The sequence below is a fragment of the Sarcophilus harrisii genome, chromosome 5 (genome assembly GCF_902635505.1).
Source record: "Sarcophilus harrisii chromosome 5, mSarHar1.11, whole genome shotgun sequence".
Lineage (NCBI taxonomy): Eukaryota > Metazoa > Chordata > Mammalia > Dasyuromorphia > Dasyuridae > Sarcophilus > Sarcophilus harrisii.
The window spans coordinates 82,919,661-82,945,173 of record NC_045430.1 but is presented as its reverse complement, the minus strand read 5'-3'; the positions used below and the strand labels follow the sequence as shown (position 1 = coordinate 82,945,173).

The 25,513-nt window shown below is 44.2% G+C and overlaps 2 protein-coding genes across 8 annotated transcripts; one reads left to right on the top strand and one right to left on the bottom strand.

Annotated features, from left to right (window-relative positions):
* Positions 1-571: 571 nt before the first annotated feature.
* SLC26A10 (solute carrier family 26 member 10) lies at positions 572-9,382 on the top strand. Of its 2 annotated transcripts, XM_023505368.2 has the most exons (17): positions 573-1,921; positions 2,459-2,569; positions 3,204-3,361; positions 3,744-3,908; positions 4,139-4,291; positions 4,446-4,528; positions 4,770-4,917; positions 4,999-5,112; positions 5,409-5,486; positions 5,565-5,660; positions 6,144-6,250; positions 7,930-7,999; positions 8,094-8,210; positions 8,347-8,380; positions 8,456-8,538; positions 8,986-9,040; positions 9,149-9,382. In XM_023505368.2, exons 1-17 carry the CDS (start codon positions 1,576-1,578, stop codon positions 9,358-9,360), a joined length of 2,130 nt encoding a protein of 709 aa, XP_023361136.2. In that variant the 5' UTR covers positions 573-1,575; the 3' UTR covers positions 9,361-9,382. The 2 variants fall into 2 exon arrangements, with proteins under 2 accessions (XP_031796935.1, XP_023361136.2); XM_031941075.1 differs by lacking the exon at positions 8,347-8,380 and having other exon boundaries at positions 572-1,921; positions 8,425-8,538.
* B4GALNT1 (beta-1,4-N-acetyl-galactosaminyltransferase 1) lies at positions 8,546-25,015 on the bottom strand. Of its 6 annotated transcripts, none has more exons than XM_031941076.1 (13): positions 24,877-25,015; positions 19,052-20,946; positions 18,681-18,937; positions 17,602-17,817; positions 16,384-16,554; positions 16,133-16,239; positions 15,541-15,578; positions 15,202-15,382; positions 14,823-14,921; positions 14,494-14,684; positions 14,174-14,314; positions 13,062-13,302; positions 8,546-10,780 (listed from the first exon to the last, which is right to left on the bottom strand). In XM_031941076.1, the coding sequence occupies exons 4-13, from the start codon at positions 17,814-17,816 to the stop codon at positions 10,563-10,565; spliced, it is 1,602 nt and encodes a 533-aa protein (XP_031796936.1). In that variant the 5' UTR covers position 17,817; positions 18,681-18,937; positions 19,052-20,946; positions 24,877-25,015; the 3' UTR covers positions 8,546-10,562. The 6 variants fall into 6 exon arrangements, with proteins under 6 accessions (XP_031796936.1, XP_012406986.1, XP_012406987.1 ...); XM_012551532.3 differs by having other exon boundaries at positions 19,052-19,228; XM_012551533.3 differs by having other exon boundaries at positions 18,681-18,785; positions 19,052-19,228.
* Positions 25,016-25,513: the final 498 nt, after the last annotated feature.

The following is a 25,513-nucleotide window of genomic DNA, read 5'->3' as shown; positions in this document are numbered from 1 at the left end:
TCTTTGGGGAGGGGAAACCTGGACAGTGATGTGACTTTTGGTGCTGTAATTCATGGTGCTTCATCTTCTAGCTCTGAGGTCCAAAAAGAAATTCTTAGGAGGTCAGAAGGAGCCTCCACTCCTTCACATCCCAGACCCCAAGATCTAGGGGCAGCGAGAAAGACGATTCAGAACTGTGTCTGGCTGCCCCTGGTCCTGGGTCTGTATTCATCTGCGTGTCCACTATGTCCATCTATCCCCTGGGGGCTCTATCACATGGGGCTGTGTTTCCTTAACAGACAATGGAAGTCTTTGTAGGAGGGGCTCTGGGGTTAGAGTGGGCGAGAGGCCAGAGCCTCCCTTTGGGCCTGGACCTTATGCCCCCCTCCTGCTGACAATGGGAGGAGGGGTCTTAAAGAGGGTGGACAGGACGCAACACCCGATAAGAAGTAAGGGGAAACAATAGGAGGAATTGAAGCCAAGAGAGGCCGCCCTAGCTCCACCCGACCCCCTGGGTTTTGGGGCCAGGGACTTGGGGGGCCAGAAGGTGAGTGGTTTGGGTTTTAGGGGTTCTTGAGATTTGGAATTTCAGAGGCTGTCATGGGATGGAGCAGAAGTGGGATTATGAACCTAAGTTTAGGGTTCAGAAGATCAAAAGGATTTATCAGGACCAAGAAAGAAGGGTGTCAGATTGTCCAGTTCAAGAGAAGACTTATCTTCAGGGCTCTTCTTGTACCCCACAACAACAACCACCCCTCCATTTCTCCATTGCAAAGTACAAGAAGGGAGAAATTAAAATATGAATCAGCTGGTCTGAGGAACAGTGTCTTTCTTATAGGCACATTTAAAATTCAATAAAACAAATACTTCCTAAACAAGTGACTCAATCGATAAAAACAAGCATATGTCATATTACCTATATTTTCAGCATCTGTCCCCCAACCATTGAACTTAGTGTCCAAACCACCCCATCCTACCTCCATCTTCCCCACTCACTCATCCCAGCTGTGTAGGTTGTATGGAGGACTTTTGAACTGAACTCTTGAACTGAACTCTCTGTTCTTTTGTCTCTGATTTTTGGGGTGGACTAACCATGTGCCCCTTCTTTTTCTCTTGGGAATATTGTGGCTTCGTGGGGTTATGACGGTGGTGATGCAGCTATATATGAACGGCTCTCTTCCCAGAGTTCCTGTTCTTAACATTTACAAGGAAAAGAGAGAAAAGAGGAAGGATAGTTAATGCTCAGAGACCTCTATTCTTGGAACATGATAAAAATTCCATTTGACATCATTCTCGTATCCTTCCAGCCCCCTTTCTCCCATCCATTATGATTGAAGTTTTGGGGAAGGATAGGGAGAGTATGGCCAGATACTAAAATACTCTCCCTCCCCCTCCCTCCAGGGTTTCTCCAGGATCTCTTCCCCGCCCCTAGATAGGATTCCCGGGGGAGATGTACCCCTCCCTAGCCCTTGATTGTATGGTACTCAAGAAGGTGGAGCTAGGGGTCCCCTTCTCCCATTGGGTGGGGTTCTATGGAACGGGGTGGAGGGGTACATAAGTCTCCGCTAGAGGAGGAGGAGGGTAGAGCAGGGCAGAATGACTGAATCTTCAAGCACTGTGTCCTGTCCGGTGTTGAGAGAGGAGTTGGACCCGGTGACCAGTTCTGAGTCCGAAGCAGTGTCTGGTGTCCTGAGTCCTCTTACCGAGGCACTGTTCCAGAGGCACTTTGGGGGCGCCGAACGGGGTCTAGATCCTTTACCCGATCGGCTGCTGCGAGGCTTTCGGGACAAGCTGTTCCGGACCTGCTCCAGGAGAGAGGCGTGGAGACTGCTCCGGGCCCGGTTCCCTCCCCTGACTTGGCTGCCCTGGTACCCCTGGAGGACTTGGTTGCTCGGAGACGCGGTAGCCGGAGTCACCGTAGGCGTAGTGCATGTGCCGCAGGGTGAGGGGACAGTCAGAACTAAAAGGATCTTCTTGGAGAAGGGATCAGGGTGGGAGAGTTAAGATAGGAGGAGGGTTGAAGGGTCTCTGGAGTCTGGAGATATATTAAGGAGGGTGAGGCATGGAGAGCCTAGATTACAGTGAAGCCCCCTTGACAACCCCATCCCTCTAAGTTTGGCGGTCCAGATAATTGAATTTTATGGGTCACCCTGTATCGGATCCTTTAGTTTGCTCTTTCCCTGCTCTGCCTCCCCTTACCTTGGGGAAGAAGTCATTTGCCGGTTCTGCCTGAGGGAATTGTCAAGAAGTCCAGGCTGTGCCTCCCAGGGCTCCTTCAGGACACGGATCCAGGGGCCTGATCTACACTTAGGGCTCCTAAGAGCAGGTCGGCTCTCTTCGGTGACCATTTAAGTATACTTAACAGATACTTAATATCAAGGCCAAGTTTCTCCTTTTGTTCAGAGCACAGAATAAGAAGCCTCTGAGGCTTGATGTGCCAGAATATCCCAAAGTGACCTTTCCATTTTCCCCCTGACAGGCATGGCCTTTGCCCTCCTAACCTCAGTGCCCCCTGTGTTTGGACTTTATACCTCCTTTTTTCCTGTCCTCATCTATACCTTCCTGGGTACCGGAAGACATCTGTCCACTGGTGAGTGAGCTGAACATCCTCTCATATTATGTCCCCAGCCTAAGGGGAGTGGAATCGAGTGGAATTCCATCCCCACTTGGCAGAATTCTTTGTGACCATTTCCACTCAATCTCACTTCTTTATAGTCCCTGGATCCAATAAAACTCCAGGGAATTGTAGGCCCTAAGAAAATAATAGAACTGTGCTTTCCTTCCTTGATATTTCCATACAGTATAAAATGAACAAGTCCAGCCTTTGTGAGTCTCAGAAAGGTAGCAAGCAGCCTCTAGGGTGGAATAGCAGGGGGACGGATTTGCCTGACAACCCCAGGATCCTTATTAGATTCCCTCTGCCTTTCTCCCCTTCCCCCATACCAATCCTTTAAGTGCGGATACTATCCACAGAACTTTAGATCTTTCCTCCGCTCAACGCCAGGTGATGGCGCCACTTCCAGCTCTTTTGATGGTTGCTCCCCTGCGGTTTTTACAAGGTTCCTCCAGTAGCAAGAGGGGGGGGGGGTCGGGATGATGGGGGAGGAGGGCACATGGAGAAAAGATAGGAGGAGGCAGCTCCCAGATTTTCTGCACTCTAGACTACAAAGCTCTACCTGTAATTTTTCACATCTCCCTTTGAGCTCCCCCCCTTCTTCTTGCAGGAACTTTTGCAGTGCTCAGCCTTATGACAGGTTCAGCAGTAGAGAGCCTGGTCCCGGAGCCCCCCGGGGGCAACCTCAGCTCGACTGAGAGAATGCAGCTGGACCTGCAGAGGGTTGGGGCGGCGGCTGCAGTTGCCTTCTGGAGCGGGGCGCTGATGGTGAGGGAGGCTGGGGGAGGGAGAGCAGCAGGAAACTGGAGACTGGGAAGGGGGACCCCAGGGATCTGCTTTAGGTGAGAAGGTAGAAGAGATTCGTGGTAAGGGAAGGATGTTGAAGGAGGGAAGAGAAAGGGAGGAGAAAGGGAGTCGGGAGATCTGGGACTATGGTGTGTGTATTGCGCGCGGGATTTGGGGGTAGGGCATCTCCTGGAAGATTTGAGCCAGTCCTTTCACCTCCCCAAACCCAGACTCTCTTGCGTGGAAGACCACCATAGGAAAAGATAGTGATGAAATGAGATACGAATGACCTTCTGCATTTCCTTGGCCCCTTCCTCTTGTTACTCCATCAATTCCCAGATTTTATTCCTCCTCCCCCTGGCAGCTGGGGATGTTCGCGTTGCAGCTCGGCTTCCTGTCCACCTTCCTGTCGGAGCCCGTGGTCAAGGCTCTCACCAGTGGGGCCGCGGTGCATGTGCTTGTGTCCCAGCTGCAGAGTCTCCTGGGACTGCCCTTCCCCCGACAGATCGGCTACTTTGCAGTTTTCAAGGTGGAGAAGAAGGAAGGGGCCCTGAGGAAGGAGACATCACAGGGTCTTTGGGAGGTTCTGGGTCTGGAGCGGGGTGTGAGACTATGGGAAAGGTCGAAGCGAATCAGGAGAGCTGCAAGATTGGATAGAGCGATGGTGCTGGGCGAAGAAAGAGAACAAGTCATCAGGGTTTTAGAGAGGACTGCGTCAGGGGTGAAGGGAGGCTCTGCTAATAAGTCTGTCAACCGCAGACGCTGGCCGCGGTGCTTACTGCGCTTCCCCAGAGCAGTCCGGCTGAACTGACCATCTCAGCTCTTAGTCTGGCGCTATTGGTGCCAGTCAAAGAACTGAACGTGAGATTCCGAGAAAGGCTACCTACCCCGATCCCAGGAGAGGTCTTCATGGTGAGGGGACTACCCTTTTTCATCCTCTGAGTCCTGTCCCCTTCTCGGATCTCCAGTCTAAAATGAGACTTTCCTGTTCACTACCTCCTCAGCTTAATTTCTTCTTCCCTGCAGAAGAGACTCCGCCCCCCATCCCTTTGTCTTTCATCCTTAGGTGCTCTTGGCCTCTCTTCTGTGTTTTACCTCTTCTCTGGATACGAGATACAACGTACAAATCGTTGGGTCACTGCCAGTTGGGTGAGACTGAATAGGGGAACCCCGGGCTCACGTACTTCCTAATATTTACCTTTGTCCCCAGCCCTTCTCACACATCCCTTTCCAGTTTCCCCAGACTCCAAGGGCATCTGCCCTCTAACCCATCCCCACATTGCCTCAACCCAGTTCTTCTCCCTTAGATTCTCCAAAGGAGTCCCCTGGGTTTACAGATCATCCTCTTTATGACTACAATTAGTTCTGCCACTAATCTCTTCTTCTCCAGGTTCCCCCAACTCTTGATACCATCTCTGTCTACACTGCCCCTGGTTCTTGCCTACTCCCTTCCAATTGCATTGGTTACTTTTGCTATATCGGTGTCTCTGGCTTCAATCTATGCAGACAAGCACAACTATACCATCAACCCCAACCAGGTGTGGCTCAGACCTCTGACCTCTCATTTTAATCTGACAGCAAACCATTCATCCTAATCTTAATATTCTCCTTACCTCCAGGAGCTCCTGGCACATGGTATCTCCAACCTCATCTCCTCACTCTTCTCCTGCTTCCCCAATTCAGCCTCATTAGCTACAACCAGTTTGCTAGTAGATGCAGGGGGACATACACAGGTAAAAGTGGAGACTCCAGGGACTGGATGTGAAGTACATTTAAGTAAGAGGGATGAAAGATATTTAGATCCTATATGAATCCTACGAAGGGGCTGGAATATTTAGGGAGGATAGAATGAGGTAGGTAGGTAGGAAGAAATGAGGAAGAAGGGCCACTGTAAATGGTGTGAGGAGACATCCAAGTAAGAGTACAGGGACTTGAAGATGCACATGTTTCAGGAAGTTTATGGGGATGAAGAGCAGTTCCCCATTCTCCCTTCCCTCTCCCATTTTTAACATCCTTCCTTTCCTTCCAGCTTACAGGTCTCTTCTCCTGTGCAGTTGTCCTATCAGTCCTACTGTGGTTGGGACCTCTTTTCTACTATTTGCCCAAGGTAGTGAATTGTGGGAGAGATTGGGGAAAGGCACATGGAGGTGCCACAGGGATACTGAGTTCTCTTTCCCAATCCCAGGCTGTCCTTGCCAGCATCAATATTTCCAGCATGCGCCAGATGTTCTTCCAGATGCAAGAGCTGCCCCAATTGTGGCAAATCAGCAAGACGGATTTTGTGAGAGACTGCATTAGGGTCCCTTAGCCTCCCCTCAGTTCAATTCAACTTAGTTTAATTCAGTTCAATTCAATGAAACATTTTAATTCCTTTCTCCTTATTTCCCCTAGCTAATTATGACTATTCTTGATACTGCCTTCTTGTTTATTTTCCACTTTTTAGACTAAATCCTACAGTAACCCCCTAAACAAAAATTTGGTTTACCTTTCAAGAAAGAAAAATAGTGGGGTTAAAACACTTCCCCCAAAGGCTATGATATCCCAATAATGGTTTCCCTATTCCAAGCTGCTATCTGATCTCTTTCCTATATAATTGCTACACTCCCTCATGAACTTTATTCTATTCCATCTATTCACTTTCTTCTCTCACATGTCATGCCTTACCCAAACTCCTGAGTCACTGTCTCTCAATGGCTTAATTAGATATCGCTGATCATCCATGTTTTTTCCTTGTGTTTACTTTCTCCTCACCCGTGTTTGATAGGCTGTCTGGCTGGTCACATGGGTAGCTGTAGTGACTTTGAGTGTGGACTTGGGCCTTGCTGTAGGTGTAATTTTCTCCATGATGACTATAGTCTGCCGGACTCAGAGGTAAGGTATGCCAAAGGTTTGTCAGATCTGAAAATACATTCTCCTAATGGAACTCCCCTTTTCTTCCTCTCTTTTCTTTTAAAAAATGCATTTTAAAAGGCACTGATGCCTGTTATTTTATATCACAGTTGTTCTGCTTCTTATATTTAACCTCCTTTTTTAACAAAGAAAAATAATTATGCAAAAATATCTGATAGAAACCTCTTTTTCTGAAAAAGTATGCTATAATCTGCCCTAGTATTTCCCCACTTCTCTGCTGTGAGGGAAGAGGTGTGTTTCCTCATCTCTTCTCTGGGATCTTTAATGATTTTTCCATTATTTAGGGTTCAACTTCCTTTTAGTGACTTCCCCCCACTTACCTTGTTGTAATTATTAACTATATTGTTCTTTTTTGCTCATTTCCTCTGCATCAGTTCATGTAAATCTTTAAATGTTTCTCTGAAATCCTTATAGCTGTCATTTTTTGCAATATTCCATTACATTCATGTACCATCAAGTTTTTGAGTTCCTCCTGAAATGATGGACATTCACTCTATTCTTGATGCACTCAAAGAAATACTGTCATAAACATATCAGTATATATCAACTTATCAGACATTTGTCAGTCGTCTAGAACAAAACTTCTTAAACTTTTTCTACTCCAGACTCCTTTTTGTCCAAGAAATTCTTATGCACTCCCAGGCATATAAGTATATAAAGCAGGTATACAAATCAAACATTAACTGATGACAAATCATGACCCCCACATTCAGGAGCATGACCTCATGTTGTAGTCTCAACACACAGTTTAAAAAGTCTTAATCTAAAAATTTTTAAACACATACAGTGTATTAGGCACTGTGCTGAGTGCTGTAAAATTTTTAAAAAAGGACAAAAAACAGTCCCTGTTTTAAAGATGATCACAATCTAATAGGGAAGATAATATTCATACAACTATATATATATATATATATATATATATATATATATACACACACACACACACACACACACACACAAGATATATACAGAATAAACTGATGGTTTCTCAGAGGGAAAGCACTAAAATGAGAGAGGATTTGGAAAGGCTTCTTTCAGGGGATAAGACTTTAATGGAGACTAAAGGAAAGCTAGGAGGTGCATACTAGGAGGGAGACTATTCCAGACATGAAGGCCAATCAAGTGAAAACATTCAGCTGGAAAATGGAATGTCATGTATGAGGAATAGCAAGGCTGTTAGTGTCACTGGATTGAAGAGTATTAGGAGAGGGATAGAGTATAACAAAAGAGAGTAATATAGGAGGGACCAAGTTATGTAGGACTTTACAAGCCATACAGAGGACTTTCTATTTGATCCTCATGGTCATCCATGGATACATACTCCTTTAAGTTTAACACCAAGTCTAAAATATACAGGAAAACAATCGAGCAATGATTTATAGCAAGTGCCCATTTGTAAGGTGCAAAAATTTACATTGAAAAGTTAACAATCTCTTATACTGGTCAGAATAAGCTCTGGCACATTTCTACTAATATAGAAGTTAGGAAAAAGAGAGGATTTTGGATGAAAAATAATTAATTCAGTTGTTGGCAAATTGAATTTCTGTGATTTCCTTTGTGTATATTCCAATGTAGAATATACTGCTATAATGATATGGATGGTCCCGTTTCTTTCTATCACTCTCCTATCTGACCCCTAGGATACAATGTCTGGTACTTGGACAAGTAAAAGGAAGAGAACTATTCTGTCCAGTCAGAGAAAGTTCTAAGGTGGGCAAGAGGAGGTTGGGAAAAGATGGGATGGATAAAATTAATTAGAAAAGATGTTTTATTAATTCTTTGGTCCTGTAAATACCTTCCCCAGCTGTGTCAGGTTCCTGGACTACGAATCTTCAGGTATCCTGCCCCACTCTATTTTGGAACCAGAGGCAGGTTTCGTCAAACTATGGAGCAGCTTCTGGGATTGGAGAGGCAAGATGAGGTGAGGAAGCAGTAGCACATGATGGTTTAAAAGGCAGATATAATAGATAATTATCTATTGGACAAGCGAATAGAGCACTAATGTTTACTAATTGGGAACATATTGGGGACTGGTGCCCTCCCTCTTCTTCCTTTAGGAACCTGCAAAGTCACATAGGCCAGCTGAGACAGGTAAGATGGGAAAGGTAACTAGGGAAGACTTGGGGTGACATGAGGAAATCATAAAAATACCACTGCCCCTTCCAGGAGCAGAACTCGTCCAAGTTGTCATCCTAGACTGTAGTGGTATCATCTTTGTGGACGTGGCTGGAGCACGGGAATTGGTACAGGTATGTGTATGTATGTTGGGGTGGGACATTTAGAGGGATGAATTGATTTTTAAAAATTTATTAAGCGCTTACTATGTTCCAAGCATTGTGCTAAGCGCTGAGGATACAAATACAAAATAGAAGACAATCTCTGCCCTCAAGGAGCTTCCAATCTAATATGGAGACAAAACAGGGAAACTCCGGCCAGGGAAGCATCTTTTCATTTGGAATGTTAAAGGAATAGTAATAGAAGAGTAGTGGGGGAGTAGATCAGCATACCCTTTCATGGAGCAGTGACAAAGTTGATTTCAACATGGTTCTAGAATTGCAAGAGAGATTGTAACATCTGAGGAAAGGTGACATAGCAGGGGAAGGAAAAAAATATAGCTAGAACTGGTTCTGAAAGTAGTGGGTAACTGAGGCAACTCTTCTTTTCCTAATCAGTCTTAAAAGTCTTTCTTTCCCCAGCTGGCTAGTCAGTGCAGTGCCGCCAGGATTCATCTGCTCTTGGCACAGTGTAATGGTAAGATGAATTAATTAATTGGAAATGCTTTGAATTATTTGGTGGGATATAAGAAGAATGAGGTGGAGGCCAGAGTTGGTACTTTGACCATTGTTTTGGTTGGCACAGCTCCTGTGCTGGGAACATTAACCAGGGCTGGGCTCCTGGACATACTGACCCCAGAGCAACTTTTTGTGAGCGTTCAAGATGCAGCTGCCCATGCACTGGAGAGTTTGGTGAAGGTTTGGGGAAAGGAAGGGGTTGGTGGAGGGAAGATTATGAGAAGTGAAGATAGTCTTAGGGATAATGGATTTAGGAAAAGGAAACTAGACAATGGATAAGTCTGGGGGGAATATGTATGAAGAAGAGTTACGGGGAACCTTAAAGTGAGGAAGCATGGTAGAAGGATGACTGGGATGCAAAATCTGATGTGGAGGTAGAGTGTGGAGATTGAGGAAATGAATAAGGGGATGAGGTAACATCTGAAAATCAGGCTCAAGGTGGGAAAGATTAGACAAGTATGAGGGTCTTTCAGAACATAGTTCCCCAGTTCCCTCTCCCACTTAGACTCACTAGGGATAATGGGGGAGGTAGGAGGTATGTTCCCAGAATGCTTTTCCACACTCTTCCCTGATGTTTCCTTTTCCCTTTCCAGGAGCCTCTGGCCTCAAAGACTTACATGGTCTGGGTTTGAACCAGGCAGCTCTGCTTATTAGGAAACCCAGTACCATTGGTTGGATGTAGTAGGGGAGAGATTATGGCCACCGACGGAAAAACTGGGGTGGGCCTCCCTCTTTATTTATGTTATCAATAAAATGACGTTAGCTTTTCTGTAAATGCCAGCCCTTTCAAGCTTAATTTGGAGTCTGAACACTTCAACAGATATGTTTTAGAGACCTTTCCCCCAGCTCAACCCTGAAGAGACAAGAATAACACTGATTACAAAATTGTTGGCTTGTTCAATAATTCCTCCTCGAGATCTTCAGGTGGCTACTCTTATCTCTAAGGTCAAAATTCTCCTGGTGAGTAGGGTAGGAGTAAGGAGAATTGAATATGATGCATAGAAATCTGGTCCAGAGACTCAGAGTGCAGCCCAGAAGCAAAATTGTACCTATCTCATCTAAAGAAGTTAGGGAAAGGTATCTGCATTTGAGGGATGGGTTCTGTTTGGCTCTTGGAGACCTTCAGGCTCTTTAGTACTAGAAAGATTTTCTATTACTCAAGAGAATAGAGGGCTTAGCACTGGGGCTAGGGGTGCTGTCACCGAACTGGTAAAGGTGAGTCATAGCTCCAATTGTATTTGGGACATTGGAGAAGTCACCAGAACCAGTTCTCATCCTGGGATTAGATCAAGGTCAAATAATTTGAAGGGCTGGATAGTCTTTGAACAGTCCTTGAGTAGTTGACACAGCTGGAGCCACAGAGTTGACCAGCTGGATAATTGTAGTGACTAGATAGTGCATACAAGTTGGTAGAGGGTTCCAAGTGCACTCAGGTAGCCACTGTGTCCATCACATCAGCCATTCTATGGATACTGGGCCAATCAATCTGAGCTCATGCATTGGAGGCGATGTTTGAAGAAGAGTAGCTTGTGTTTGGCCACATAGCTCTCATCTGTGACCCCCGGGTATCGGTATTTGGCATACGTTTCTGCCTCAGTCCCCCAAGGTACCCAGGGCAATTTCAGCTTCGATGCATGATCCACCAAGACATCGGAACAGGAGCCTACCCGAAGGGAGCCAAGTCCATCCAGGAAAAATTCTGAGGGGAATTAAGAGGGAAAGAAAAAGAGGAAGACATTGAGAGAGATCATGAAGGGTAAAGGCCTACCCAAAGAACTCAATAGAGCTAGGGAATTTGGGATTTTCAGGTTTGAGGAAGGTTTTGCCCACAGGTCTGTCTCTAAAGCTATTTCTTTGACTATAACATTGGTATAAGTATCTGTCACAAGTTGTCCGAGAATAAAATAAAATGGATATGAAAGCAAGGTAACAAACTGAAAACTGTACTTAGCAAATTTAGGAACCTGATAGGAAGGACTAGAAACAAAGCATGTGCCCATAAGTTCGGAAATAACTAAGCAAATTGTAGCATATTAATATAATGTTAAGTTATTTCATTGTAACAAAGGAGGAGGAATTCAGAGAAATATGAGAAGTATTTTATGAATTATGCACAATGGAGTAAGTAGAACCAGGAAAATTACATACACAATGATGAGCAAAATGGAGGAAAAGAACAACAAAATGAAGCTGAACATTAACTATAATGATCAATATTGTCCTAAGAAAAGAGATGAGGAAATTCATGATGCTTCTTTTTTTTGGAAAGGCAAGGGACTGGGATGTTGTGTAATCTGGCAGAAGAGCAAGATGTACCATTTGGCTTAATGTTTCTTATAAGGGAAGGCTCACTTAGGGTGGAATCTTTCTGGAAATGATGATATTGAAAACAAAACAAAAGGCATTCTTGAAATTAAAAAATGAAAACAAACAGAAGACTGCCTTTTGGCTGGGATAGCCATTTAATTAATACTTGATTACTTTTGCTTGAACCTTGGGAAGAAATGGGCAAAACTGGTGGAGGGAGAAAGAAAAACTCCAGGTTAGAAAGGACTAGATTAGATCCCTATCTCTCTTTTTTCATTTTCACCTCTCTATTCTCGGAAGTGGGGTGTCTACCACCTTCATAGGGAGAATTGCTGGAGGGAGGTGAATACCTTTTTCTTTCATGTACAACATATTCAAATACACATATAATAAAAATGTGTAGAGGGGTTTAGCGGATACAGATCTATCCTCAGAATCATAAGGATTTAGATTCAAGTCCTACCTTTGAGATAGACTGGCTGTTTGACCCTAGGCAATTAATACCTCTCAATGCTCCCAGACAACTTTCTAAGGTTATCAATTGTGGAGTAGACACCAGTTTGCATTGGTTCCACCCTGGGAGCTCATATACTGAAGAAAGAACAGTCTTTAAAAAAAAAAAAAAAAAAAAAAAAAAAGGTAAAAAGGGTGCACGGTTCTTGTGAACCATTGAGATTATTAAGTATAAGGAAATCAACTTCAAATATGATATGGGAGGTGGTGGTGATATAGGTCAGTCACCATTCATACTCTAGGGATATAAGAGTTGGGCTCTTGGGGAAATAGAGCAAGAAGATAGAAGGTTGAATTGGGGAAATACCTTTGATCAGAGCAAGAAGGCATGTGCCTGCTCAGGATGAGATCTAAAAAATAGGCTTTTTGGATAAGATGACCTTCACCATACTTTACCCTACCATACTAGACAAACTTTATTTAAAAAAAAAAATATATATATATATATATATATAATATGTATGTGTGTGTATATATATATATATATATATATATACACACACACACACACACACACACACACACTATTATCTACCTGCAATTTTTTTGCATTATAATTATGTGCATATTCCATCGACTGAGCAATAGCTAAACAATTTGTGATTAACAAGTAGAATATTATTGAATCATAAAAACAATATGCAATCAATACAGAGAAACATGGGAAGATGTGCACTGACATGAAATGGAACCAAAAAAGCTACATAGGTGAGTACATTGAAAATGGAAAGAAAAACAACAAAATAACAGAACCAATGCTATGAAATTACAATAACCAAACCTGACTTCAATGAAGAGATAAGAGAAGGCTTTTTCTTCATTTCTGTGCAGATATGGGGGGTTAATATATGGTGGAACATCATAGATAATGTAAAATATCTTAAATGATTTGGTTAGTTCTTTTGAACTTTCCTTCCTTTTAAAAAATTTCTTTGTCATTAAAGATGGTGGCAGGTTAATAAGGTTCCTTTGTGAAAACAGATGCCAATAAAAGTTTACTTTATTTCTCACCCTAATTGTTCCCTGGACTAGAAATCCCAGCTCTGGTGTGGAGTCCCTTTTCATCACTAAGGCTCAAGTACCCAGTTGTACTCTTTAGTTTAGCAAACCTCAGTGAAGGTAGGGGGCTTACAAGGATATGGGGGGGCAGAGTTACCTACCCAAATGGGCCACCCGGCTGAGTCGAGGGTCAAAACCGATCTCTCGAACCTTGTCCACTCGCGCCAAGAAGAAGTTGACAACACCATCAGTGACCACACAACCTGGGAAACCTGGGAGCTCATGGTGGAAGCCTCGCCTTTGGGTGAGACAGTCTCCCCAGCCAGGGCCACCAGGTTCTATGCTCATTAATTGTCGATAAGTAGTGGAGAAGCCTGTGATCTCTCGAACTGCTCCCCCGACCTTAGAGAGGCAGAATGGAGATAGAGGACATGGACAGGGGATACCTGGTTATACCTCAGGAAGTAGGAGGCAAGTACACATAGTGATTTATTGAGGAGGAAAGATGAGAAGGGCAAGGTGGAGAAGATAAAAGGAATGATGGGAGGCAGAGTAAGGAGCACCCTGAGCCCAAGAGGTCTCTAAGGAAATCAAGCCACAGTTCCTCTCACATGACATACCCCACAAACTCGATATCTTCACAAGATTAGACTCTTCTGCTTCAGCTTCATCTACTCTCATGCCTACCTCACTCTTACAGAGGTCTTAACAGGCATTTAGATTTTTGTAGCAAGCTCTTTTTGATCTCACCCACAAGTTCTTAGAGATCTAAAAACCTCTCTTCTTCCCCTTTCTTCTGCCCAGGGTCACACAGCTAGTAAATTTGAGAACAAATTTGAACTCCAGTCTTCTTGACTCTAGGTCTGGTGTTCTGTCCATTTGGCCACCCAACTGTTGCCAGGATCAACAAGACCTGGATTTTAAAAGCCTCAGATATTTACTAACTGTATGAACCCTAGAAAATCACTTAAGCTCTATTTGCCTCAATTTTTTTCAGGAGAAAAATGGGGAAAATAATAGGGTTGTTGCAAGGAGCAAATTAGATAAAACATGTACCATAGTGCCAGATGTGTAGGCTTTATACAAATGCTTTATTCCCTTCCCCTTCTTGCTTCAGACACTGCCCTCCATCTCCACAGGACTCATCCTGTCCAGGTTGCCTTCCAAACCCTTTCTCTTGTCTTTTCTACCTTTACCTACCACTTCTGCCCTCCCATCCCTATCCTCCCTTTTTTGCCTTTTTAAAAATTTTTTTTAATTTTTATTTTCTTACCAAGTCCAGAGATGTCTGTTCCAGAACATCCACAAGCTTCTCCAGCTTTGTTCGGCCAGTGAAGATGAAGTCATCATCTACCCACAACACATACTTTGTGGTCACTTGGGAAACAGCTAGATTTCGACCAGCAAACCATCCCTAGGAGAAATGAGGGAAGTGAGGGGAGAAGGGAGGAATGATTAAACATATTCCTACACTTGCCCACTCCTCAGTAACCTATGTCCACCATCTCCTTCATATATATACTGTACTTCTCCCCCTACTTGCTGTGGGGCTGTCTCCCACCCATTCAGCTCTGATAATACCCTGTTGCTGACCTTGCCAAAAGGCATGAGGTAGTGCTCGATGTAAGGGCCATTGACTGGCTCTGGTCGCTCACTGTCATCAGCAATGATCACAGTAATTGTTGGGTAGAAACGACGGATGCTGGCAATGAGGTTTCGGAGACGGTCATAACGAAGGAAAGTTTTGGTTGCAATGGTGACCAGAGCGCTGATATTATACTTGGCTGGGGTAGGGACGGGAGAAGAACCAAACTACAGGTGAGATTCCTAGGAGAACGAGCTCTTTTCACTATTGCCACCCCTGCCCCTTCCCCCCCCCCCCCCAGTTCTTGTCTAGCCCTGACTATACAAGCCTTACTTACCTCCTTCAGGGGGTGATCCAGGTGGGTACAGCCGAGGGTTTGGTGGATGCTTAATTCGGATAGTGAAGACAGCTTCATGGCCATCGGTGGAGAACCGGACTGGGGAGGGTGAGAAGGAAAGTATGTATAATGTGGGGGGAAAGAGGGTGCAGTGGGGGAAGGGATGACTGCAGATAGGGTTTCCTTTCCTCTCCCTCATTTTTGTTCCCTGCCCAAGCCAAACAATAGCTCTTTCATTTCCCTCCGCTTCCAAGGGCTGAGCTCAGTGGGTCTATTGTCTAGATGTCCTGCTCTGGACGGTGTCCTAGCACCTCCCACAGTGTTAGGCCTCTTTAGTCTCCCATCTCATCCACCCCTTGAGTCTGGGTTGCCTTTCCACCTGTGTCTGCAGTGTCTGGCTGGTAGCTCCCGCTACTGTAAGTGACCAGCTGAAGCTGTCTGTTGAGTCGGTCTAGCTCTGGGCTTGAGAGAGTGAGTTCCAGCTGGCCCTCTCCTCGAAGTCTCATTCCTTCCACTTCCCCAGCCACATCCCAGGTTCCAAGAGATGCTGAAAGGTTTACCTGAGAATGTGTGGGAGACAGAGAATCAGAGCCTGGCAGGATCAGACTCCTGTGCTTTCCTTTGCCTCTCCCCCCACCATTATTCCTTTCTCTTCTGGCCTCTTAAACCTCACCCAGTACTTCATCTCATGCAACCCTCTTATCCCCACCTCTCTTACCTGATACACTTCTTGCTCAGCTGCTTGTAGGCTCAGACCTAGAAGCAGAGGAGGGAGACAGGGAAAACATCATATCATGTTCAAGGACAACTTTATTAGGTTGGTAAGATTCTCTGAAATTCATTCTGCTGCTTTCTCTATTCTTCTATCTCATCATGTCTTCACCTCAACCATAGGGCTGTCCCTCTCTCCTATCCCTCCCATGCAAGGCACTTTGGTTATCCAACCTCAGGTTGGAAGTTTTTTCTGATGCTTGAACTTATTTTCACTTAAATATTTATTTGTTAGTGATCTTAGCTCTCTTCCTTGCCCAGTTTCACATCAATCTCCATTCAGACACCTTCCTTTTTCCTCCCTAGGGAGGAATACTTATCTTCTCTAACCACTGAGATTCTACAAACCTTTCTTCCTAGCACCTTGGGTATCTTCTGCCAACAAGGCTTTCTAATCTATTCCTTCCCCAAATGACCTTATATTCTCTCATGGTTCAATTCCCCCTCCCAGATCTATCCCAGATTCCTTTCGGGTCTAACCAATGACCACAATACTCCACTGCAATGCCCTCTCATTTTCCCTGCCCCACCTACTTTACCTGGCACCAAGATGGTCTTTAGGGGCTGAACCACCACACCCTGCAGGGGATACTGCAAGGGGGAGTTGGCTGGAGCGATGAGTATCTGGTCAGCTGGGGACTGGACCCTGGAGATGGTCAGATTGGATAGATGGGGGCTAGAAGGGATTTGGCATCTCTATCCTCTCCCACCCTCAGATTTCTTATAGACAACCCCTTTCCCTTCCCCAAACCCATCCTCTTCCTTCCCCTCCCCTACAATCTGCTGACACCTGGACTGGAAAGCTTGGTATTCCCGATCTCTGGCAATTGTGGCTTCCACTAGTTCCTCAGATCCATATGCTGATGTGAAGTTAAGTGCATGCACCTGCCGTTGGAATGGGAGAGAGAAGCCAAGTCCTCCTCTACTGGCCACACAGCTGCAGGCATTTTGTGCCAGCAACCTAGGAGAGAGGATGATGGGAAGGAAGGGCATGTGAACACCTTGTCTTCTTAAACCTGGCCACACAATAATTACCAAGCTTAGCCCAAGAAAATCTTGTGCTTGTCAATGCTACCCTTAAATACTCATTACTGCTCTTAAACTTTAGTGTCATTTAGAGGATATAGAATTCGTCTTTCCATAAAGTCTAATTTTTATTAGTTGGTAAATCATAGGGCACCTAGATGGTGCAGTGGTTAGAACATCAGCCTGAAAGTCAGAAGGACCTCAGTTCAAATACAGACTCATACATAGACCTGGGCATGTCACTTTATCCCAATTGCCTCTCCCCAAAAAAGGAGATTATAAATTATGTATTTGAGAAGGAGGTGGTATCACCGGGAGGTCCTCTTTGAATCACAAAGAAGCAAATATTGAGTCAGTTCAACTTGGCCCTTTCCTTCCCCTACTCCAGGAAGTGTAATGTATGATGTTGTCTCCAGCTTAGTGTACTAAGATATTTTGTCAATAAAGAAATTCTCTCAGGTTGAAAGAGTAGCACTGGAAGCTGAACCCTAGCTCACCATTCTGAGAGTTTTCCTCAATCATAGATCTTTAGCACCTTAGAACTGTTTCAAATGATACTTAATAAATCGTCCTCATGAACAAATGTTAGTTGAATAAACTAGAGCCATCAAGGAGAATGGCTACCAAGGAGTAAATAGCAGATTTGAACCTTGGTATTCCAAATGTACTGGGAATACTTGTATTCAATACTGGACTACTGCTAGTCAGCTGTGTCACCCTGGGCAAATACATTTTACTTCTCTGTAAAATAAGGATGAATGAAGTTGATGCCCTCAAAGATCTCCTTTCCAGTTTAAATCACCTGTGGTTTCAGTTACTCTAGTACATTTACTCTATGGTTCTAGTACTTATAACCATTTCATTTAGAGCTTTTAAAAAGAATAACTAAAACATAGAGTAAAAATAAAAAACAAGAGAACCTGCCTTTTTTTGCTTCCTGAAGTCCCTCACTCTACCAGGTCCTTATTGCTTTCTGACTTACCCAACAACCTGTTCCTTGAGCTTGAAGGGAATGTGTGCATATTGAGGCTCTGGAGCCAGTTGAGGGTATTTGAGCTTGGAGAACTCTAGAGGAGAAGACCACAATCTAGAAGAAGCTCTTGGAATTGGGCGTTTCCAATTGTGAAAGAAGAAGAGACACAGAGCAGCAGAGAATAACAGCAGGAAGCTGCAAACTGATCTTCGTCCCAGTTTCATTCTAGAATTAGAGAAAAAAGGAAGAGAAACTGGAGCTCAACATCTGACCTCTACTCAGGAGTTGGACTAGAAAATCTCAAAGGTCCCTTCTATATCTGTGTAACGTTAGAACTATAATCTCAAAACTAGAAGCTCGTGTCATAACCTTATCTCCTTACCCTATATGATTTTTTTTTGTACTATTTTTTCCTACCCACGCCCTGCTCCCAATCTGTTTCACATAGTCCTATTTGACTATCCCAATAGTCAAATTCTTCCCACCGGTAGACACACCTAAGATTGGGCAGGAATTTAAGGTTAAATATTAACCTGCTTTTTTATTGAAAATCCCTACTCTACCAGGTCCTGGATGCTTTCTAATTTACCAACCTGCTCCTTGAGCCTAAAGATATGTATATATGCGCTGTGGGTTAGTTTAGGGTATAAGAGCTCAGAGGATTCCAGAGGAGCTGATCTCAACCCAGAGGAAGCCCTAGGGATTGAATGCTTCCAATTGTGAAAATAGAGGAATCCCAGAACAGCAAAGAGACGTTTTCTCTCCCTCTTTTCCTATCACAGCTGAAGTGGTTTGATTGGGGATGGGGGTGGGGAAGAAGCAAATTCAAATATATGGAACAGGAAGAAAGGGAACAGGGAAGAATTGGAGACAGGAGTGAGGCAGTGGCGAAATGAGTGGCTAAAATGGTTCTTTCTCTTCTCCTCTAGGCCCATGTCACTCCCCTCACCACCCCACCCCACCCCACCCCCAACACACATACAACACAAGAGACATCGAGCTCTAAGGCTGGATTCAGAACCGCACTCTCCCCCACCCCAGCTCGTCAGGCCGGCTTCTTCCACACACATTCAGACTCCAGCAATGACCTGTCAGGTGGTCTCAGGCCTCGGCGGGATCTCGGTCTCTTCTCCAAAGGGCACTCCAGCCAGGTCCAAGAGTCCTCATGGGGATGTTAGTGGAGGAGTTCCAGCCTGAGATTGGGAGGAGTCTAAGAGCTGCGAATTCGTGTGGGAGAATTCTGTCCCGCAAGGAGCCCCCTCCGGCTCCCGCTCCCACACACTTAACCTCCTGTCAAGCTGTCAGTCGCTTTGAGAGATAACGCGTAGGGGAGACAATCGGCTCCCTAAGAGGAATGGAGATGGAGAAATGGGAATCCATGCCTCCGCCTCCGGCCTTTATCAATCCTTTAGTCCCCGGTCTCCTCGAACAAAGACTAAGGTTTCTTCCCGCCCCTTACCTGTCTTTCGTAGGGTTCAGACAGACAGCCGGCTTGCTGTTTCACGGACTGTTTCAGCCTCCGGTTCTACGGAAGGGCCCGGTACTCCTTACTTCTTCAGCCTGGAGCTCAGTCTCCTGCACTGTCTGGGTCTTGGGCTTTGGCTCGTGACATTATGAATGCTGGAGGAGCTGCCCTCTCGTGGGAGTGGGGAGAACCACAATGGGCACATAAGGACCACACCAGAGGAACAGAGAACCAAAAGGCTCTCACACCCGGAGAACCAATCTATCACCTTGGAAATTCCCTCTGGCCTTAAAGACCATGTCTTTTAAACTCTGCCTTTTTTTCTCTTCTCCCCTCTTGATTTTTAAATTTCTTATTACTGGATTAATTTCAAGAGTAAGGGGCTCACAATGGGGAAATTCCCTTTACGATGTAGATTGGCAATAGATTCATAATTTTAAGCTTAGAAGTATCTCAGTAATTCTCCAATATCTCCTGATCCCTCCTATTTCCAGCCTTGGAGATTCCAAGAGCTCCAAAAAAATCTTAATCTCAAATCATAGGATTTGTGAAGGGATAAGGTAGTGGGATTTTGTGTTTGTGTGTGGGGAGGTTAGGAGGGAGATGTCTTATAATGGAAACTGCAATCACAGAGTATTAGAACTGGAAAGGACTTAAGTCTAAATTATCTAGTTTGGGAATTCTAAACTTGAGGTCTATGGATCAAGGCTCTCCCCCTCACCATGCCCCTAGCCTATGAATAAATCAAGAGGCCCATGAATTTGGATGAGAAAAAAAATTACATCTTTATTTCAATAATAGCTAGCATTTCTATATTACTTTAAACTTTGCAGAACATTTTACTAATATTATCTCATTTTATCTTTATGACAATCATGCGAGGTAAGTCCTATGGCCTCATTTTGTTGCCTAGGCAGAAATTAACTGGCAGAAATGAATTGATTTTCTCAGTGTCATATAGTTAATATTGGAGTGTAGAATTGAACTCATATTATCCTAATTCCAAGCCCCAATTTAAACCATTAACATGCCTCTCCCTAATTAATTTTCACTAACCTCTGATTGAAATTTAGATAAAAAAAATTATTCTGAGAAAAAAGGTCCACAAGGCTTCAGCAAACAGCCCAAGCAGTCCATAGTGCAAAAAAGTGAAGAACCCTTAACCTAGTCTAACACCTTTGTTTCTCAATAGAAACACCTAGAGGTCTTTTAAGAGTGGGGAATGAAAGGCAAGATGTGCATTAGGGGGCCATCATCTACTTTAAAGAAAATTCCAGAGGTAGAAGGAGACAAGGCCGTGTAGACAGAGAATAATATACTGGGTTTGTGACTTGCAGTCAGGAAGATTTGGCTATGAATGCCAAGGGAATTTCACTGTTGAGATTAGAGATTGGGTAATATTGGGAAATAAGTGAAATAATTAAATAAAAATCACAATACAGCTTGAAGCTAAAAATTCTTGAAAATGTCATTCAGATGCCAGTCATTAACAAGGTCAGGATAATATTCCACAGTGTAATGAGGTTCATAGGTCATAATGTATTTAATTATTCAACAAGCACTTATAAAGTGCTTAGTCTAATGGCTAGTGATACAAAAATATAAAACCAAACCTGATCTAAGGAGCACACATTCTAGCAGGGAAATATGCATATACAATTATATATTCACAGAAAAATTCTTAATCTCAAATATAAAATCACTTATTACCTGCCAATCCCTCCTAATAATTAGAATTCTAATACTGCCCTTATATTCCTACTCTTAAAAATATTTACTCTTGATTAGGTTAAACTGAATCATACTATAAATTCCCATACTAGCATCTTACCTTGTAAAGGAATCCAGCTGAAGCTGGATGTCAGCTCCTAATGTCCTTGTCCTGTTCACTTAAAGTTATGACAAGTTAGATGCCAGAGGATAAATTAATCAGAATGAGTGGTCATTCTTGATCAGAATGCTGACAACAACTGGTATCTTGTGACCAGGCCTTGATACCTAATATGAGTTCTTCCCCTTTCTTCTAAAAGCATGAGAAACTTTCCCATAGGTCTCCTGGAAATCCATCCCCCAAAGTGACAGGTTTTCTATTCTGTTATCTTGATTAAAGACACATTATTCCTATACTTATGAGTTTGATTTTTTTCATGACTTAACTCTCCCCCTCTCTGTCTCTCCTTGTGTCTTTCTTTTCACATACACACGACAGGGTAATTTTTTGGGGAGAATGCACTAGCAACTAAGAAGATCAGGAAAGACTTCCTGGAGAAGGTGGGGCTCACATAGAGTTTTGAAATAAACAAGGGCAAAAGTAAAATAGTAAGAACTAGGCCCAACAGGGGCCAAAACCAAACAAGGATAACATGGTGTTTAACCCACTCAAGAAAGTCATTATTTAAGGAGGTAGATGTCATAAGTCTATGGTTTCAATGGTATATGGCCCAAATAAAATTTATAGCTTCTAATAGATATCAGCTCTTTAAAGAACTTTGAGATCAAGTGGGAAAGCATTCAGGTAAATATTATATTTTGCATGTTCATTTTCATAGTGGACTTTCAAATCCTACCTTTTATCATCAGGCTGCTTGAGCTTTACATTTGCAATTTGGGATAACTAAAGAGGAGCATAGTAACTAAACTAGGAGCATAGTAAAAGCCTGTACAGCTTGCCTTCCTTTCTGCACTCCTATGCTCCCTCCAGGGAAAAACATGGTTTGAGATCTAATGCTTTATGGCAAATGGACATCATCTATGTTAAGAGGCAGAACATCCATGTAACCATGAATACACATTCTCCATTCCAAATGGCTTTACTCCAATCTGGGGAAGCATATAGGCATGTGATCAGCCATTTTTAAATTTGTTTTTCCATTGTAGGAGTCCCACATGCACTTAAGACAGATAATGGGCTGGCTTATACATCTTCTGCCTTTAGGTCCTTTTGCATTGAATTTGGCATTGCCATTTCCACTGGCATAAACCCTACTGTCCAAGCCATTATTGGAGAGGCTATTTGTACCCTCAAGATGCTCCCGTCTAAACAAGAAAAGGGAGTATTGGGGTTTGCATGACTCTTTACACATCAAGTAGGCTCACTTAGATGGGCCAATACATACATGTAATTACCTGCAATTTTCATATTCTTTGGACCTTACCCCAGCAATGCACTTCTGGCACATACAGAAAGCACAGCTAACTAACAGACTGGCCAGCAAGGACAAGAGCCCTCTCTCCATAGTGATGTGGGAAGGGCTTGGATGGCATCTGGAAGGGCCTGGGTTGGATCAAGGTTTGGGGTCTTGGGTGTGCGCTTGTCGTTCCAGATACAGACCCAACAGCAGAGGAGTGGACCCCAACCAGAAAAACCCATGACCTGGGGAACCAAGAAGAGAAGGACCAGATGACAACGTTGTCCCTGACAACGGCCCAGAAGGATCGGCCAGATGTCAGCAGCCCTTCAGACCCTGATGACAGCCATGTCTCTGCTGACTGTGACACCAAAGACAGCAGACACAGCACCCGTGTCACAGCTGAATTGGACTGTCTTGGGTGATGTGCAGTACCTAGAGACTGACAGAATTGGACAATGGGCTTGTGAGCTTCTCCCACTGCTACCTGACTCATATGGTGGAATGGGGAACGGCTTCGCCTTGTTTTCCACTTGTAGGCAAGGCCTCTAAATTAGTGGGTGAAAAACCAACACACCCACCTGCCAAAGTCAGTGAGGCAGTGCTGCAGGGCATGACTTTTATTGTATACACCCCTCCTCTGGGCCTTTCTTTACTAGATACCAGAGGGTGTCTACCATTGAAACCACAGACTTAGGATATCCTGCCTCCTTGAACATGACTTTCCTGAGTGGGTTGAACACCATGTTATCTTTGCTTGGTTTTGGTCCCTACTGGGCCTAGTTCTTACTGCTTTACTTTTGTTTGCCTTTATTCTATTTCATATACCCTGTAATCTTATTGACTAAGCCAGCTATTATTGGTGTTAAAGTTAGCTGGATGTGATGAGCGGTCCCTGCTTTACAAGAGAAGGGAGTTGTAAGGATCCAGAGAGGAAGCTCGCTCAGAGCAATCAGGAAGTACAAAGGCCTTAAAGCCTGAGATCCCCGAATGTGGCTTTCTGTGACCAGCATGGACCGCCTCTGGTGGCATTGAGATCGCATCATCAACGAGAGGCATCTTCTTCTCTAATTGGTTGGTCTTGTGACCTAACAGACCCTATATAAGCGGTGGGGACTAGGAAGTAGATGGAGTTCATTAGGGTCCACTAGGAGTTCAGCAGGAGTCAGAGGGAGGTTAGTAAAAGTGCAGGAGGGGCAGGATGTGAACATGTGGAATAAAGATTTTGAGCTTGTGAGCCACTGTCTTTGGGTGCTCTGTTGGACATGAGAACCACCACTCAGTGAAGCCGTGGCCAGAGATCTCTGAAGACCTCTGACTGGGTAAGATTGGTAAAGAACCACTGTGCAAGATGGTGGCGAGAGATAGTCTGAAGACCTGGGAACTAGCTTGACTGATAATCAGTAATCTTTGGGTGGGAAGTTACACCCCCAAGTTGAATCAGCAAACTGAGTGATATAAACTGTCACTCGCCTAAGCCTGCCCAGCTCCTTGCAGAGCAATAATATTCAGCTTTTACTTCTCAGACATTTCAGAGTATTCCTGTGAATTCTCTGGAGAAAGAAGGGTGAAATTGTCTGTGTCCTTTCTCTCACTATAATCTCCTTCCTTACTTTTTCCCACTCCAAGGATGAGAATTTTGCTCCTAGCATTTTCTCTCCAGTTTTTCTTGATGTCATTCTATGGCCCCTGCCAGTAGTTAACTCCTTCTTAGCCTTTCAGCTAGGGAACTCCATGGGCAGTGGTGGGGTATTTAGGATTGTTGGGTAGGCCATCCACATCCTCAAGGCAGTCTACAGATGGGGACTGAGGCTTTATTTGCAAAGGTCCCATTCCCAAATGTTACCATCTCCACCGTGGAAACCCCCTTCCACCTTCCCCTTCCCCCCCCGCCCCCCCGCCACTTTTAACCTGCTTGTGAGATTTGTTTCCTCCAAGCTCCAAGCTACAAACTTCCAGCTACTCATTCAGCCTGAAGATCATGGGCATCATGGGACAACTGACTTGGACACTCCACATCCCCTAGATGTTGTGGCTGCCATCTCTAGATCTCGCAGTTCCCCTTCTGACCCCAAATCCCATTAAACATAGGGACAACCCTATGACCCTTGTCAATTTGAAGCAGATACAGAAGATGAGACCTTTTCCCCTTTGCCCCAAATGAATTTAGGGTGACTGCTTGAGGGGGGGAATGATGTAAACTGTCCCCCTGATCTTTGGAGGAGAAGGGTTGGAAAGGCTCTGAATCAAAATCCCTCCCAACCTTTGAGAGGGGCGCCACACTCCTGTTATAGGAGAAACTCCCAGAGAAGTAATCTCCTCCTTTGATTCAGTTGGAGATCTTAGCCAAGACATAATCACCACTGTCTATTGAAAGGTCCCCAGCTTGGGGCAACAAAAACTGCAATATAATTAAATACTGTGTGCCCAAACCTAACAGGATTTTGTCCTCTAAGAAAGCCACAAACTTTGTTATTCGGGTTTGTGAATTTTTCACAAAGAATCTGCCACATCGACCAGAGGCTGTCTTAACCCTCATTTCTCACACCTCAACATGAATATGATTGATATATTAATTGGCCTGGCTATAACAAATAAATTAAATCAAATTGCTCTGTCAGCAACCAAAGATCCTTATGCCGGACCATCCATTAACACTATTCTAGACTGCCAGGGCCTTTACATACATACCAGTATTTGGGATATCCCCGGATACACATGAAGACAAGCTGATCTTGAGGTGCAAAAAAGCCTTTCTTTATTAGTAATCTCAGCAGGGGTTAGCAGGAAGCAAGAGAGCACAAGAGCAAGTGTGTGTATGTGTGCTTGCATCTCTCTGAGTTTGACTGGAGTTAGTGCTGCATCCTAGGTGGAGATCTAGCAAGAGGACACACCCCTTGCCATCCTAAGGAACCTAGTAGCAGTTTCTTTATCTCCTGACAGACACAACCTCCTGCCTTAGAGGCCAAGCCCCTTTTTACTTCCTGGGCCCACCCTACCAGTGGACATGGCATACATGGCAATTCTCAGAAAAGGAGAAACATTCTTAACAGTTTCTGAATAAGGGTCTATTGTCAAGCCAAGCAGAAGGAAAGCACCTAAATTTAAAAGGACATCGTAGATCCCAAATTTAAAAGATCAGTGTGTGGGATTACCCAAATTAAAATCAGAGACTCTCAAGATAAAAAGCAAAAGGGGATTTATTAAGATCTCCAGAGAAAGGGCAATTCTCAACAGACAAGGTGTCAGTAGAGGAGTACAAAGTGCAAACTGCAAAACACAAGATTATATAGACCCTAACCAGAAGTCTCCCCCTGCCCCACAACCT